Source organism: Aureobasidium namibiae, assembly GCF_000721765.1.
Source record: "Aureobasidium namibiae CBS 147.97 unplaced genomic scaffold scaffold_15, whole genome shotgun sequence".
In the NCBI taxonomy this organism is placed as follows: domain Eukaryota; kingdom Fungi; phylum Ascomycota; class Dothideomycetes; order Dothideales; family Saccotheciaceae; genus Aureobasidium; species Aureobasidium namibiae.
Window position 1 is genome coordinate 263,522 of NW_013581194.1, and position 16,079 is coordinate 279,600.

At 51.7% G+C, this 16,079-nt stretch overlaps 8 protein-coding genes across 8 annotated transcripts; 3 read left to right on the top strand and 5 right to left on the bottom strand.

The window, feature by feature from the left end:
- Positions 1-125: 125 nt before the first annotated feature.
- Positions 126-1,311, bottom strand: M436DRAFT_66086 (uncharacterized protein; the record flags this gene model as incomplete). Its single annotated transcript, XM_013569465.1, has 2 exons — positions 126-1,055; positions 1,111-1,311. 2 exons carry the CDS (start codon positions 1,309-1,311, stop codon positions 126-128), a joined length of 1,131 nt encoding a protein of 376 aa, XP_013424919.1.
- A 1,211-nt stretch (positions 1,312-2,522) lies between these two features.
- Positions 2,523-3,218, bottom strand: M436DRAFT_52787 (NAD(P)-binding protein; the record flags this gene model as incomplete). The annotated part of the gene is made up of 1 exon (XM_013569355.1): positions 2,523-3,218. The coding sequence occupies one exon, from the start codon at positions 3,216-3,218 to the stop codon at positions 2,523-2,525; it is 696 nt and encodes a 231-aa protein (XP_013424809.1).
- Positions 3,217-5,154, top strand: M436DRAFT_75008 (putative salicylate hydroxylase; the record flags this gene model as incomplete). The annotated part of the gene is made up of 5 exons (XM_013569518.1): positions 3,217-3,232; positions 3,947-4,344; positions 4,378-4,544; positions 4,596-5,010; positions 5,041-5,154. The coding sequence occupies 5 exons, from the start codon at positions 3,217-3,219 to the stop codon at positions 5,152-5,154; spliced, it is 1,110 nt and encodes a 369-aa protein (XP_013424972.1).
- Positions 5,155-5,223: 69 nt separating this feature from the next.
- Positions 5,224-6,961, bottom strand: M436DRAFT_53273 (MFS general substrate transporter; the record flags this gene model as incomplete). Its single annotated transcript, XM_013569445.1, has 3 exons — positions 5,224-5,593; positions 5,662-6,507; positions 6,564-6,961. 3 exons carry the CDS (start codon positions 6,959-6,961, stop codon positions 5,224-5,226), a joined length of 1,614 nt encoding a protein of 537 aa, XP_013424899.1.
- An 800-nt stretch (positions 6,962-7,761) lies between these two features.
- On the top strand, positions 7,762-8,229 carry M436DRAFT_66090 (uncharacterized protein; the record flags this gene model as incomplete). The annotated part of the gene is made up of 1 exon (XM_013569466.1): positions 7,762-8,229. The coding sequence occupies one exon, from the start codon at positions 7,762-7,764 to the stop codon at positions 8,227-8,229; it is 468 nt and encodes a 155-aa protein (XP_013424920.1).
- Positions 8,230-8,553: 324 nt separating this feature from the next.
- On the bottom strand, positions 8,554-9,757 carry M436DRAFT_52763 (CNVH-domain-containing protein; the record flags this gene model as incomplete). Its single annotated transcript, XM_013569352.1, has 2 exons — positions 8,554-8,940; positions 8,993-9,757. 2 exons carry the CDS (start codon positions 9,755-9,757, stop codon positions 8,554-8,556), a joined length of 1,152 nt encoding a protein of 383 aa, XP_013424806.1.
- Positions 9,758-10,438: 681 nt separating this feature from the next.
- M436DRAFT_52872 (NAD(P)-binding protein) lies at positions 10,439-11,556 on the bottom strand (the record flags this gene model as incomplete). Its single annotated transcript, XM_013569368.1, has 3 exons — positions 10,439-10,737; positions 10,789-11,268; positions 11,319-11,556. The coding sequence occupies 3 exons, from the start codon at positions 11,554-11,556 to the stop codon at positions 10,439-10,441; spliced, it is 1,017 nt and encodes a 338-aa protein (XP_013424822.1).
- A 656-nt stretch (positions 11,557-12,212) lies between these two features.
- Positions 12,213-15,503, top strand: M436DRAFT_84261 (uncharacterized protein; the record flags this gene model as incomplete). The annotated part of the gene is made up of 1 exon (XM_013569519.1): positions 12,213-15,503. The coding sequence occupies one exon, from the start codon at positions 12,213-12,215 to the stop codon at positions 15,501-15,503; it is 3,291 nt and encodes a 1,096-aa protein (XP_013424973.1).
- Positions 15,504-16,079: the final 576 nt, after the last annotated feature.

Here is a 16,079-nt window from a genome sequence, read left to right on the forward strand (position 1 = left end):
AGAGAGTGCTTGCAAAGGAAAGAAAAGGAAACAGTAGAGAGAAAAGCTAGAGACAAGAAGAGAATGGGAGACCAAGAACGCAGAGATCAACAGAGTGTACGAAATGGGAGTCGGACCATCAATGTTCAAAGCATGGTGGGCACAGGCACATCGAACTTGTGAGGAGCCTTTATGACAATCTGACTTTGAGAACGCTTGTGCAGCTTGGCCTTTTTGCCAGCAAACATGCCGAAGCCAGGCATGCCCCAACTTGCGCTTGCTGCCGAAACAGCAGGGCTGACGGGGTTGGAGATAGGAGGTGACAATGGGCCATCAAGGTGCTGTTGCAGACGGATCTGTTGCTTCAGCTCCACGATTTGCTGAGTCAGAGCGGCGGTGGTGTGTGTTTGCTGTTGGAAGAGGTGTTCCATGCTTGCTGTCTGCGACTCGAGCAATTGGCGGAATGTCAGCTCGTTGGCGGTGCGCAGAGAGTGCAGCTCTTGGTTCTTAGACTCTATCTGTGCATCCAGTTGAGCCAGGACTGTCTTTGTGTGTGCGAGCTCAGCATCGTTGCCAGCAAGACCTTCGTGCAGCTGCTTGATCTCATCTTCCTTGGACGTGATGGAGTCACTGAGAGCAGCGTGTTCCTGGTCCTGGAAGGCGACAAGCGAGTTCAGTTTGGAGAGCTCTGTCTTCAGATTCGCGATCTCGAGATCCTTGGTCTCAAGCGCGCCGCGTGCGTCCTTGACATCCTGGTCGATGTTGGTCAGGAGAGATTTGAGGTGCGAGATGCGCTCATCCTTGGAGTCCGAGGTCGCTTTGAGCTGTGTGACTTGTTCTCTTGTGCTTATGTGGGCTGAGGCCTCTTCTTTGTGAGCGGCTTCCGACGCTGCCAGGCGGGCTTCAAGGTCGGCGATCTGTTGCGATTGTTGACCAATGGTTTGGTTCAAGGCGACTACATTGGGCATCTGTCCGACGTGTTCGAGCATGCCAGGGAGGCCGTTAAGATGGCTGAGGATCTGGACGAAGTTGTCGAGATTATGCTGTTTGTGCTGCTCGGCTTGGTCTGCGAGTGCCTGGACATATGTTAGCATGTTTGCGCCGGGTACGAGATCACAATCGAAAGCGTACCTTGAGATCTTGAGCGAGCTCAGCAATGTCACGGCTGCTCGTGTCAGATGCGACAGATCTCGGGATCTCAGCACCATCAAAGACACTCGAGTTGGGTCGCGAAGAAGATGAGAAGACTCCTGATGAAGGACGACTCGACTTTTCGAACACCGCCGACTGGGGACGAGAACCCATCGAAGGGCGCAAACTAAATTTTCCCATGTTGTTGGCAAAGATCTTGTGAAGCGGTCTTGAGTTGTTTTGGTGGCTTTTGATGTTGGCGTTGATAAGGTGATTACGAGCCACGAAGTCGAAGCTGAATATCAAGAACCAACTTGCTGGATGGTATGTGGATCAAGTCAATGAAAAGATCACGACTCTCTTTAATAGAAACAGTGTCTCGCGAAAGATGCCCTGGCGGTGTATCAAAGCTCTTTGGACATGTGCGGTGAGACGCCCGTCCGTGGGCCTAAGGCCCTAGTCAAGCCCTCGTAATTGTTAATTTCAGGCGGTGGACTCTCCAGGGCACAACAAACCTGGGAAGCTGTGACGGCAAGGTGGAAAACATGTTGCTGCAAGTGGCAACAAGTAAACACACTAAGTCCCTAGTCCAAGAGTCGATCAACAAATGCTTACCTTGGCCTATACATGCTTCGTGTTATCGGAGGATGACCGTTGATATTCAGCAGTGCTGCTGTGTGAAAGCAGGAGCAAGGGGTTCGCAGGCTTCCAATGATAGCGTGTAGACACTCAAGACCCTGTCACGAGAGAGATACACCATATGCAAAGCGGATGTGTGCAAAATGGTAGGAACGGTCAAGAGAGATGACTGGGGCCAAGATTTTAGGCGTCGCCGTCGCAGAAACACCGTGCCCACACCTTCCGAAAACTTCCTGTGATGTCTTCCGCCTACCCAGATCTATACAACCCTCTATTGAGGAACAAAAATATGGATGATTGCAGCTAGCGTAGGTCGGAATATGGTCTGAGTAACACAGGTACTGCTCGATTTGTTGTTCGCACGGCATCACTCCCCGTGTGCAAAGGTTTGTATCGCGTGTACAGCTGCAAGAAAGCAAAGTAGTCTCAAGAAATGAACAGCATCCATCCGAAAGACGACATCACGTTGGATCCTCGGACACGTCTCTATTCTGGAAACAATTGTGCATCTCCACAGCGTATTGGGTCCCTTGAGAACGTCGAGAACGCAAGAGACTCCCTACCACCTCGAGCTACAGCCGATAAGACTCTCAACCACGTCGACGAGATTCTTGATCATGCCGCGGACTCTGAGAAGACCGTCCGATCATTTCGACCCACAATTGACAAGGCTCTCGTATGCCACTGAACTAGGTGAGAGCAGAAAATAGAGAGAGCATGTATGGGTATGCGTATAGGTGTGGAGATAGATATGCCGTAGATATACCCCAATCTCAATTCGAAATAACAAAAGTTCTGTTATCCCATTCTTCGCTGACAGCCGCATCTAACATATACTCAGCAACACTAGTTGTACTAACGGACGGCATAAATCCAGCTTTCTCACCCTCCTCCCCTAAGAGCTTCACGGGCAACGCATTATCACCCTTCAACATCGCAGGTCTGGGCATCACGTACCTCAACCCACTTTCCTTTACAATCCGATCAACTTCATTCTGGTCCTCGAGCGTCTGCTTCATCTTTGAGTACAACATCGTTGCTCGCATGAGGAAATTGAGGTTTGGAAAGGATGATCCTGCGCCGAACATGGACATTGCAATGACCTTTGCAACTCTGCGATCGGAGGCTTTGACGGCCTGAACAACGGCAGCACTGGACTGAGCCATGAATAGTGGAGGTGAAGTCGTAGCAGCAAAAGGGTTTCCGGATGTGCGAGTTTGGCCTAATGTGCTGATTATCACCACGCGGCCGGTGGTGAGGGAAAGTGCGGTGCTGATAGCGGAAGCATCCAGAGGAGAGCCTTGGGAAATCGTGAGGTTGGCTTGCGGGGCGAGAGAGGATGATGGGCGGATCAAGGCTGTTACTTTGTGACCGCGGGAAAGGGCTGAAGAGAGGACAATACGGCCGGTGCGGCCTGTGGCCCCGATCAAGAGGATGTCGGGGAGTGCGGTGGAGGTGGAAGTCAACATGCTGGAGGATCGTTGTGTGTTGGTCGATCGAATTCCGGTTTGGGCTATCGATGGTCTTGATAACGTCTGCGGTCTTCTGGTATGCGTGTATCTCGACAGTATGGTAAGTTGTTTTACGAGAGCTTGCTTGAAGAACGAGAAATGATAGGTAACTATGAGATTGATTGGGTGTAGTGGCAGCCTGGAAAAGCGCTGGTGTTGAGCTCTACTTTATATACTTTCATGTTGACCTACTGTATTCCTACGACTTTTCATTCACCAAGCAGACGCCACAATCCTTTGGATTTGTTGTTTGCTGATTGAAAGCAGCTCTCGGAGAAGGAGTTGCCGCAAAGGAGTCGTGGTCGGTGGCTCGGGTCCGATAGCTCGGCCGAGTTGACGACTGCATGTGTCACCAAACAGCGAACTCTTTCCTCGATATAAGCACCTTCTCGTAAGATTCACGGTGCAGTCTGCCTTCTCTCCTCCGCATGAATACAGGACGTAATAACGTTCTACACCTCGGCCGACGCATATGCGGGAAGGATGACTATGTTGAGGATGACCTCCTGCAGTAATGGAACATATAATCTGCTGTCTCGTCTGCTCCGAAGGATACAAATCATCACCTTCCTCAGAATATTGCTAGTACATTGAGAGCACCCTACATCTTGCCTATCAAACTACTATCACCAAGTGTATTTGGAACCCTCTACGTGATAACCAACACAACATCATGCAAAACGAAGTCAGCATCATCGGCGCAGGCATTGCTGGCCTCACACTAGCCCTTAGTCTCCAAACCCAGGGAATATCCTGCGCCATATACAAATCCCGTCCCTCGCCCCAAAACATCGGCGGCGCAGTAATGCTCTCCCCAAACTCCCTCAAACTCTTCGATGACATGAGCATCTACAACGACCTCAAGCAACTCGGATACAGTTTCGACACCCTCTACTTCCGCGACGTCGCTGGCTCACCCAAAGAAACCTACCCCTTTGGGAGTGTTGAGAAATATGGGTATAGTGGATTGCGAGTGTATCGCTATCAACTCATTGATCTCTTGCTGCAAAAGCTCACCACCACCAACATCCCCATATACTACAACCACAAATTCTCACACGTGGTTTCCGAGTCTGAAGATACAGTGACCTAGCAACTCATCGATGGTACCACAAAGATATCCTCTCTACTGATTGACGCAGACGGTATACACAGCAGAGTCAGAAAATACACGTACCCTGAGCTCTCACCGAAGTTCACGGGTATGGTCGGCATCACCGCTGCAGTTCCTACCGCAAACCTCAGACTGCCGACTCGCGACTACAAAATGCCAGTCACCATCATGTCATCCTCCCACGGCGCCTTTGTCATCGCACCCCAATAGCCCGATGGCAGCGAAGTGCTAATCGGCAAACAAAAACGCATGCCCGAGCTCTCTCGCTCAGGCTGGAATGACTTTTATGCAGACAAAGAAGCCGCTGTGGCCTTTTTGCGTGAAGGCGCAGAAGTATTCGGTGATATTGCTGTCACAGCAACTTCGGACATCCCTCATGAACACATCAATATCTGGCCTTTCCATGTGATTCTAAACCTGCCCTCTTGGTCTTCGCAGGCTAGGAGGGTACTGCTCGTGGGAGATACAGCTCACGCTTTACCCCCTAGTTCAGGACAGGGTATCTCTCAGGCAGTGGAGGATGTAGTGATGTTGGCTATGCTGTTAGGCAAGGGGAAAAGTGGGAAACAGGATTTGGGATGGTGGCAGGAGTACAGACAAGACAGGCTCGAACAGATTTTGCTGTTGAATGCGAGGGTTGATAGTCGGTGATTGCCTAAGGCGGAGGGAACTGAAGAGAAGGATGATGAGCAAGGCTTCGACTTGGATTGGCTATACGGACACGACGTTGTCAAGGAAGTGCAAAGGTACATCAGTGGCCTAGGGGTAGAAGGAGTTTAAAAAGAGAAACTTGGAACAGTCGTCTATTTCAGTCTATTCTGAGTATACCAAGAGCCATATTTTACACAATCAATGCGGCGCATCCTCATCCTGCGCAAAATGCTCCCTAGCATACGGACTCTTCAACCTCAACTTCTCGCCATAATAAAACCACAACCACGGAATAGGTATCATGATGATACTCAAAAACGCCAACAAACTACTCGCCCACTCATACCCCAACTTGTTATACATCTGGTTTGCGAACAGAGGGAAGCCAGCTCCTACAAGATTGCGAATGAGAATCACTCCGGCGAGCGCGGATGCAGAGTAGGTTTGGTAGGAGTCGACGACGTAGTTGAGGATGGAGAGAATGACAATGTAGATGCCTAGGCCAAAGAAGCCGGAGGCGATGATGGGGACGATCCAGTGGACGCTGGGGAAGGATGTCCACGCGAACCTGAAGGGAAAGGCGTGTTAGCGTACAATGTCGTATATTTCAATACAGTGAACCGGGACGCAACTTACCAAAACAGACTGATGGGAAGCAAGAAAGCGCCAAATCTGGCCAACCAGATTCTAGCTTCAGGAACACCTTTGCCATCGTTGTTGGCCACTTTCTTGAGGTAATAGCGTTCTTGGAGAGGGTAAATGGCAACGCCGACTACACTTCCCATGGCCAGACCCAGGAAACAAAGACCCTGTTCACCGACATTGAAGCCATGGTTCTTGCCAAATACCAGAGGGAAGGCTTCGTTGAAGAGGTAGACCAAGCCGTAGATGAATCCATTATATGCAGCAGCACCAATAGTGATGGGTTCGGTGAACAAGAAGCGGAATGGTCGGGTCAGTGTGATGGCGAACAAGGTATGTAGACTTTTCGACTCGTCTGCATGTGCATCAAACACACGTTTAGCAGAATTGTCGAGTCCTTCTTTCTTCAGTGCTTTGCGCACGCGAGAGGCCTTTCTCTCTAGAATGGTGCTGTGACGAGTTTCGGGCAGAGTGGCCATCATGATGAGCCAAACGCCGCCAAAGATGGCCATGTACACCCAGAACAACCAGCGCCAGCCTTTTTCTTGTGCAATGTATCCAGAGATGACGAGTGCCATGGGTGGTCCGAATGTCGAAGAAAGACCGTAGATGGACATAGCTGGCCCGCTAGCATTTCTCTCCCAGACATCTGACACGGTACCGCCAGTGTTGGTCAATGGTGCCGAGCCGCCAAATCCTTGGATCAATCGACATACGATGACGGTAGCAATATTGGGTGCCAGAGCCAGAGGAAGCTGGAAGATAAAGAGGACGAACCACGAGCAAAAGTAGACAGGGTTTCTACCGAAGTACTCGGAGAGCGGTGCGAGAAGCATGGGACTGTGAACGGATGTCAGACACGGTTATCTAAGACAGTGGTATCACGAGCAACATACCCAATCGCAAAGCCCAGAATATACATGGAAAGTCCAACAGTTCCCACTTCATCAGAAACACCAAACTCCTCAACAAGCTGCCCAACGCCAGATGAATAGCCACCAGCGCATAGACAAGACAAGACATTCAACGAGCTCGCAAAGCAAGTGATGTACCATTTTTGCGCTTTGCTCCAGTTACGAGGATTGTCCCTGTCATTTGGCCCAAAAGTGATGAAGATCTCTCTAGTTTCGTCTGGGTGTGCTTTTGCATGGTGGTAGGCTTCATCTTCCGAGAGCCAGAGTCTTGAATTGATGTTTTCGATTTCCGAGCGAGTGCGTCCAGAGGTTGATGATCTTTCCGAGTCGATCTTCTTTTCGATCTCTGAGGGATCTTCTCTTTCAATTGCCTGCTCCATGATGGCTGTGATGTGTGGGAGGAAGAACAAGGAAAGGACGGAAGAGCACGAGGAGCAAGAGAGCAGGGATAAAAGAAATGTTGAATATGACCTACGAGGCACACGAGCTACTATGGGTTGTTACCGGGGTCCGGTCTCGCAAGGAGATAACAGAGTTTGGTGACGAATGCAAAGCAAGTCTCCATGGGCAGAGCTCCACAAGAAGCACTCTCCAGCATTCTCCGCAACGCTTGATGTCGGTGATTTTGGTTGGATTGGGAGAAGTGTCAATGGTCAGCCGTGCCGTTCTTCGATGGTCATACTAGCGCCGCCGTCGTAACCGTGATGCTTATTTGCGCCTGTGAACCCCTACCAAGCATTTTGAGTGGCTTGCTTTTTCGCTTGGGTGTTGCTTTGGAGGCATATGATGCTCTTTTTGATATATGTACAGCGGTACATGAGATAAAACTTTTGAGACCGGTCTCTTCGGGTTTCAAAGGACATTCAAGATAATTTGAGCATGTCCGACACTCGGACACGGAGAGCAAGACACAGAGCAAGTGGATCTCGTCATTCTTCCCGAAGAGCCGCTGTAGCCGTCCCGCGGCGACGGTCTGAGCATGAGGATGAAGTCGGACCTTGCAATCAATTTCGTCGTGATCATCAGCGATAGTCTTGGCATACGTCACGCGATACCCTGATTCTCGACATTCCTCAATCGGCCTCGAGGTGGAATAGTCTACACGAAACACACAGGTCATCACCCAAACCAGGTCTCATTCAAACCTCCCGTCAGAGCTCTCTGGTAGTATCTCAGCAACATGTCAGCCGCAGCAGTCGATCACGCTGCCACCAGCTCTTCCTCAACAACCCTCCAAACCGCAAAACGCAACCTCCAATTCCTATATGACCCTTCCTCGCCCAACGCCCCCACCAAGCGCCGGACACGCTACTTCCTCCGCACCCTTCGCTACACCCTAAAATTTCTCTTCTGGCGCCTAGTGCGATACGCAAAGTATGCAGCTGTCGGTGCCCTGACAGCAGCAGTAGCAGGAACAGCGATAGGGTCAGTGGCGTCTGGAGCTGCGTTTGTGCTTGCACCGACTGGCATAGTGGGAGGCGCGGGTGTAGGGTTGCTTTGGGGGCTGGGAAAGTTTGGATGGAGGACGTTGGCGAGGAGGGTGAGGAGTGGAGAGGTGCATGGGGCTGATGCTAGGGAGGATGAGAGAAGTGAGGGGCACGTAGAGGTTGAGACTATCAAGGCGCCGAGGATGGAGGAGCCTTGGTGAGCGAACAACATGGGTTGAGAAAACATTGCCGCAGTGAGCATACAGAGAGATGCTTGATCCACAATCACGAGCGAGAAACAAGCTCCATGCGTCACCCATGGCACGGACCGAAGAGCACGACACATCTGGACGACATCACGATCACGTGTAATCGAGCGTACATGACCAAGCAGTCCCTTGGGACCTCTTTCAGAAATTGGCACACTGTCATCAAGGTCGATTGCTCGCTTGGTCAGAAAGGATCATGGCTCAGGAGAATGCTCAAGGGATAGTGATAGGTTATTCATGGATCAAGAATGAAGCCTCAGGTTCAAAATCAACAACCTAGCCCAGGTACACCAGTTGACCGTTCTCGTTGGAGATCTTCTCATCCAATTCAATGGAGGCATGCTCGTTCCAGCCACCACGGCCATCACCAAGCACAGCACACAGAGCTCTTCCACCCTCGGCGAGCCACACTTTGCCGTCCTTGACACTGCCCAAGAAGTTTCCATTCCTACCCCAAACAAACCTGCCATCGCGGTTGCCTAGGATGTCGTTCAAGTGCAAATAGGACTCGTGCTCGGACCCGTCGGTACGCCTGCTGAAGGCCTTGAGTGCCATTGTGTTGTAGTCGAGGGAGATGTCGCGGGATGATTCGCTGAAGTTGCCTCGTCTAGAGGACTGGTATCCGCGGTTACGTGAGTTTGAGCGAGAGCGCGAGCGGGAGTGCTATCAATTCTGTTAGCAATATTCTCAGTCAAATTTCAACCTCATGACCTACTTTCTTCCTATAGCGCTTCTTGTCGTCGTCGCTGTCGGAGCTGCTGGAGCTGGAGTTGCTGTTTCTTCTTCCAGGTCTGCCGTAGTTACCGGGAGCGCCGTAACCTTGGTGTTGTTGTGCGTATTTCTCCTCTTCCTTCTTCTTATGATGTTCCTTGCCAGCGTCCTCGAGCTTGGAGCCAGCAAAGGCTCCGCCCACTACGCCAGCAATGGTGCCGAGAGCGCCGTGGTTCATCTTGTGGCCTCCGTATGCACCAGCGACACCGCCAGAAGCACCACCAGCCAAAGCACCCATCAGACCACGGTCGCCTTCAGCTCCAGGCTGACCACCGTACGAAGGTTGGTTTGGGTTGTAAGGAGCAGATTCGGAGCCTTGGTAAAAGGTGTTACCGCCGTAGCCGCCATGGGTCTGGGAGGGGTACTCGTCACGAGCAGTCAATGGCTGTTGAGGCTGACCATAGCCTTGTTGATGGGACTGGTACCCGTCTTGCTGGTGGGATTGGTAGCCACCTTGTTGTCCGTATCCTTGGTCGTGCTGAGGGCCGCCATAGCGTGACTCGTTGCCGTACTGACCCTGCTGAGAACCGCCGTATTGACCTTGCTGGGGACCGCCGTATTGGTTGTTATGCTGTTGGGGGCCGCCGTAGCGCTGGTTGTCGCCGTACTGGTTCGAAGGGGCTCCAGAGCCATAGCCCTGCTGTTGCTGACCACCGCCGTAGTAGCCTTGGGCTTCACCGCCGTGGTTGTTGTAGTTGTTGTATGACATGCTTGAGGTGTTGATGATGTGGAGGTGGAAAGGAAGAATGGGGGATCTTGAGGTTGTGTTTTATAGTTGTAGGTGGAGTTGGAAGGATGAGGGGGGCTTTCTACTCTCTTCTTATGACAGGCTACGTGTTTGTCGTATCAAACACGACATAGCGCATTAGGATGGACCATTTGCTAGTCATGGCGCAGCTTGCTATTATTTCAGCGGGTCAATATCTCGAATCTCAATCCACAAGCCGGGCTTTCTGTACCACAGCCACTCTGCACACTATTGGATAGGTGGCTGTGTCTGTAAGCTGTATGGACATTCTGGAGGCTGTGCAACACCGTCGTGGCTGCCTTGTCGAAGGAATCGCTCTTGCCTGATCGGCTTCTAGAAGTCGATGTCTGTGCACTGGCCGGGTGGTCTATTTCCGGTTTCCTTCTCGGCGTTCGTCACCAGCACGCGAGTTTTGCCGGTCCGACGAATTATCATGTTTTTGAGCCCGCACGAAAAAGTTCTTGACGTCTACACAACTGCGCCGTCTCCAAGCACTCATGGAGCAAAAAACAAAATGATCACGGCAGGGATCGAACCTGCAATCTCTTGATTCGTAGTCAAGCGCCTTGCCATTGGGCCACGCAACCCATTGATATATGCTAGGGCTATCTCAGGCTTCATATTCTTGTTGGACAACATCGTCTACAGATTCTGAATGTTGGCCTCGATAGACTCCTCTAGTCCAATGAACTTGTCCTGACCGAAGTTCTTCTTGAGGATCTCTTCAGCACGAGCTTGAGGCAGAATCTTGCTCAAATCCCTGCTGTTGTCCTTGCGGTCTTCCGGGACCTCACTATCGGGACGAGCTTTGCGCATGGCGGCGAGGGCGTCATTCCAATTGAAAGGCTCGGCGTAGGCGAAGACACGTTCATTCTTAATGTCGGCATCAATGAGAGCGGCGACGTGCAGGCGTGCGGTGTCCTGGACGTTGACGAACCATTCTATACGAGTTAGTTTACGAAAAGCCGCAGACGAGGAGAACGTGAACGTACGAGGTGGAATCTGCTCAAGCTGAGGTGCGAACCCCTTCGTGAAAATGTCCCTGATCCACCCAGCAGTACTTGCATCCTGACTCTTGTCGAGGATAGGGCCGAAGTTTGCGTTAGGGAGAATGGTGTTACACTCGAAGTGAGGGTTGTTCTCCTTGACATATTTCCATACAGCCTGCTCTCCCTGGGTCTTGCTAGCGCCATAGACGTTCCAAGCTCTGTCGGCCTCGGTGTAGGGTGGATCAGCCCAGGCCTTGTCGATGGCGTATTGGTTCCACGACGACTGGTCAACGTTGAACTCCTTGTTGGGGATAGGGTTGGTTGCAGCGGTAGAAGACGATGTGAAGACGAATCGCTTGACCGAGGGTTCCTTGTTGGCGGCATCGAGAGTGTGGGTGACACCGTTAATGACGTCTGGGATGACCTCGTTGGGGTTCTTGGAGAAGGAAATGTTGGTCGCGACGTGGACGACTCCCTCGCAGCCTGTAGAGTATTAGTGCTTGTGTTGCAGAGCGGCTTGAGAAGAAACTGACCCTTGACAGCATCGTCGAAGGCGCCTTTCACGCCCATGGCAGGCACAACGACAAGCTCGAGTTTACCTTGACCATACTTGTTGTCAAAGAAGTCCTGGACCCATTTGCCTTTCGCTTCTGTTCTGACGGTGCCGCGAACCTTGTAGTCTAGCTGGAGGAGCTGGTCAACGATGTGGCTACCGATGAAGCCATTTGCGCCAGTGACTAGTACGGTCGAGCCTTTTTGAATTGGAGGCATTGTGAATCGTGGTTGTGGAGATGTGTTGAAGAGAGAAAGTTGAAGTGGAGAATGGTAGAATACGGTGAAAGGGTTCAGAGGGTAATAATACTTGGCCTTTATCCATAGTCGAGGAGAAGTACTCAAGGATGCATTTCTAATCAACTATCGATAGATCGAAGGAGGGAGCTATCCTGAATAAGCATGATGTCACTTCCAAGCCCTTGATTGACCTCGACGGCTGTCGAAGGATCGAAAGCAGAGACAGGAATGGAAGGCGAGAGGGTGTATATATCAATTTTGTTGATCAGCGGTCAAGGCCACCCAAGGTTGTGTTTGTTGTTGGTGGACGAGGGTTTAACGAGATGACAGACAGGAGGATCATGACACTTGGACGCTTCGCGGGACAAGGAACGGTTCAAGGCGGAATTGCCGACGGGCGATCATCGTCTCAAGGGCCCCCCGCGTCGAGTTGGGGCGTCGTGATGAGCACGAGCACGAGGCAGCAATCGCTCTCACATTATCAAATAATCTCTCTCTCTTGGGCATGGACACTGGACGTGCGTGTGTAGCCAACCCGACCTGATCATGTTGTTCTCGACACACAACCTCTCTCGATCTGTCGGTCCCTCACCTGCCGCTGCTGCCACTGCACCATAACACGACGACGGCGCGACATGTCGGCCATGGCATCCAACAGCGATAGGACCTCTACAGGCAGCTCTGCCTATGCCGACTCTGCGAAATACGCTTCGTGGGCCAGGAGTAGCGATGCTGGCAGCCGTAGAGGAAAAGACAGGGATGACACCAACAACTTGACCGTATCCCGCCGTCGTCCGCTCAAGTCAGGAGGCTTTTTGATGGGCAACCTCTTCCAACCAAGGGACATCGAGGATGACAAGATCGACTCTCCGCCCAGGTCGTCCAAATCGACCGACTCGCCATCAAAGCCCACCAAGTCAACGCCGTGGATGCCCTCACGACTGGGCCAAAATGTCTCGAGCCCAAACAACAGTCCCGCCCAGCCTCTTCCCGTGCCGCAGGCTTCTTTGGACCCGACGCAGCTGGTACAGATGGCCCTCAGTCTGAGCGAAGGTCGTCGCCGCCATGTCAGTGCCAGTCTGCAGGTCCCTGCTCCTTCGACCGACAAGCGCCGTGTACGTTCCAGTGGTCCGCCTGCCATCCATGTTTCTGCCGGATCCCCTATGGGCAACGACCTTCTTCAACCCATCTCCCCTGGCGACTCTGCTTCACGCCCTTCCACCGAGCACGATTCCGTCTTCACACCTGGTCAAGACGTCGACTATGACTTCTCGCAGGCCACCATCCACCGCGCCGACCGAGCACGCAAGTTCTTCGAGCTGTCTTCCCAATACAGACGCTTGTTGACAAATCTCCCACCTCTGAAACCTACCGTCTCTGCTTCGTCTCCACGCTCCGAGAGGAGTCAGAAAGAGTTGGAAAGAGAATACAATCCGCTGCAGCTATTACGAAATCGCAAAGCCCGTCATCGCGAGCAACGACCTCTTGATCCTCCCATCGAAGCCTACGAAGACTTGGCCAAAGTCAAGAGCTACATCGACGAGATCGAGCATGAAGCTAGCGATCCTACCTACCGTTCCACCTTGGACTCATCCCTCCTTCCAACCTTCCGCCGACCCAGCCGAGGTCAGGATGATGCTCCAAACCAAGTTACTCGCTCCCACAGGCGTACCGACACAGCTGCGACCAGGATCACCCGTTCCGAAACTGACTGGTCTTTCACCCCTGCCGAACTGTTGGCCGACGCTGTTTGGCTGCTACAACCTGGGAACAGAGCTTGCATAGAGAACAGGCACGGTCATCGAGTATTCCCACAACAACCGCGCTCAAGTTTCGAGAGCACGAGAAGCGCCAGGAAAAGTGCCGACAGCAGACCTTCCATGTCGCGCACAAACACTTGGGGCAGTACCCTAAAGAGTGATGATGAGACGGATCGAGGTCGCATCAGATCAAAGTTCCTTTCTCTACGACATGGCGACAACTCGGCCCGCAAGCACTTGTTCAGAAACAGATCGCGTTCAAGTAGCATGTCCAGTGCCACTTCAGCTCGCCCCTCGAACCGCAAGAAGCAGTTCTTGGGCCCTGGAAACGCTCCAGATCTTGACAACACCGGTCCATTAGAGCGCCAGATGAAAAAGTTGATTGAGAAAGAGACGTTAGGCATCGAACCAGACTCTCCTGATTTCATCTCGCCAGACAAGTGGGATAGAGGCCATGAACAGCCAAATGAGAAGTCAAGTGCCCCATCAACTCTAGCTGATAGTCCATCGGTCAACAATCACAAACGAAACGACTCGTCCAAGACCGATGAACCCAACGATCATACTCGGCCTTCTTTTGACGATTCTACCGCCCCTAGCTCGCCCACCGTCGCCAATCACATACCTTCGTTTGGTATGAGTCTATCGCCTCCCACAAGTCGCCAAAGCTCGCCGGAGAGAAAGTTCGGTTTGTTCAGGTCCAGCAGGAATGCTTCTGACGACAAGGTCCACCGTACAGACTTCGCGACCCCCACTCTAGCCAGTCTGGCCAGTTCACGCAACGTCAGCGATAATGTTGATCCGCCTCGCTCCAGTTTTGACTCCTCACGGCCTCCGGTTCCAGGCATCAAGCGGCACAAAACCTCCAGTAGTATCACCAGCACATTTCTCAATCCAGGTCGCCGTATGTCCAAGGATGTCGGCGTTGGTCGTTTCTTCAAGGGTGGCCGCATTGGAGACTTGGTACGCTCGGATAGTTCTCGTCAGAGTGAAAGGTCTCGCAAGAAAGATCAGCAGGTCACTTCAGACATGTCTGACTCTGATATGGATACCGAAGAACAAGACGAGAACCGACCTCGCAAGGTGCCACCCGTGCACAGATCAAACTCTATCCTAGTTGGCGCTACTCCGAAGCAAAAAGAACAGGAGCGGCAAAAGCTGAACAACTTCAACTTGCCGTCCTTCAGACCAGTCAACCAAATCGCGGAAAGCGATGCAGAGGAGGGCCACATTGCTCGGCAAAGCAAGTTACATAGAGAAGAGAGTAGATCTTCTAGGTTTGATAGGCTGGCCCCACCTCGCATCAATCTTCCACGAGAGAAGTCGCCATCAGTATCACCAACCCGAAGAACACCTATCTCGCGCTACTCGAGCGATGGAGGCGATCGCAATGATCAAGACCTCCTAGGTCCCCTTCGCAAGACTCGCCAGCCCGGTGGCTTCGAGACAGGTTTGTCAACAGTCGAGAACGCGACACCTTCGCAATCACGACAGACTTCGCCTTCCAAACGTCATTGGAGCATTTCAGACCGCCATGGTGCTGATCTTGAAGCGGAGCCAACAATGGTAACCTCGCTTGATATTGCGCGCATACGCGCTCTCTACCTCAGCAGCGGAATAAAAGCTCACGAGATCGTACGGCGCGTTAATAGTACGGCCGACCCGCCATCTCAATTCTACGTCGCTGCAGCAAAAACGTCAGGCCAGAGCACCAACCCTGTCTGCGTCAAGGAAGAATTCAATCTCGCTGCGCGAATGCTACACAAGACTATCAAGGATCAAACGACAAGCCTCTCCAAGCAACTTTCCTCTTTTCGCGAGAACCAACTTCCTGGCCTGCACGACAGATTGGCAGACTTGCGAATCAAGGTGGACGAGAAGTTTACACCTCTCGTACATTCTACCGCCGATGAAGCAGATGCTTTCACAGTGGCGCTCACCACACAGCACACGCTAGCAATCAAGCAAGTCAACGATGCCATTGACAATGTGCTCAGGCGCCGCAGGAGAAAATTGATCTTCTTGCAAAAAGCTTCGTTCACAGTACTGGAATGGATTGTTCTGGGTCTGCTGTGGGGAGTGTGGTTTGTGGTCATCATTATCCGCTTCTTCAGGGGCATTTTCTCCGGTGCTGTCAGCGGGGTAAAATGGATGCTCTGGCTGTAGAGCTGCTGAAGCATGGCTTTAGTTGGACTTGTTCCTCTCTTTGTTACTCTTGTTTGGTAATCGGACTCTGATTCCGGTTGCCGAAGAGATAACCATTCTTCTTGCTGACATCCTTATATCTATTAGTTCATGTTCGATCTTATTCAATCAACTCAACAGCACATAGGCCTTATCACAGCTTCTTAATGAATAGTTCATAACCCATCGCTAGCAACTGCAACCTTGAACAGTTGACACTCCAGGGTAGACAGAATGCAGTAGAACGGAGTCGTTTGTCGAAGCAGATCATTGGTTCGGGTGATTTTCGGATAAGGCCTCGCAGCAGCGAGTAACTGCGGTCTACTTCATCTCCTCGCTCCTTTCTCTATACACATCAAAGTTAAAACACTCTAAGTTATACATTCTGTCATCATGGCTGATCAGGAGTTGGACAGGTCTAGGTATCTATGGTCTGCGATATGGCTAAGGTAGGTACGTAGCATGCACACAACATGCAAGCAAACGACGCATATTCTACTCGAGTATACCTCAGTGGCAACGTGTGTGCACCACAGACTTTCAGAATTGTAGGTAGAC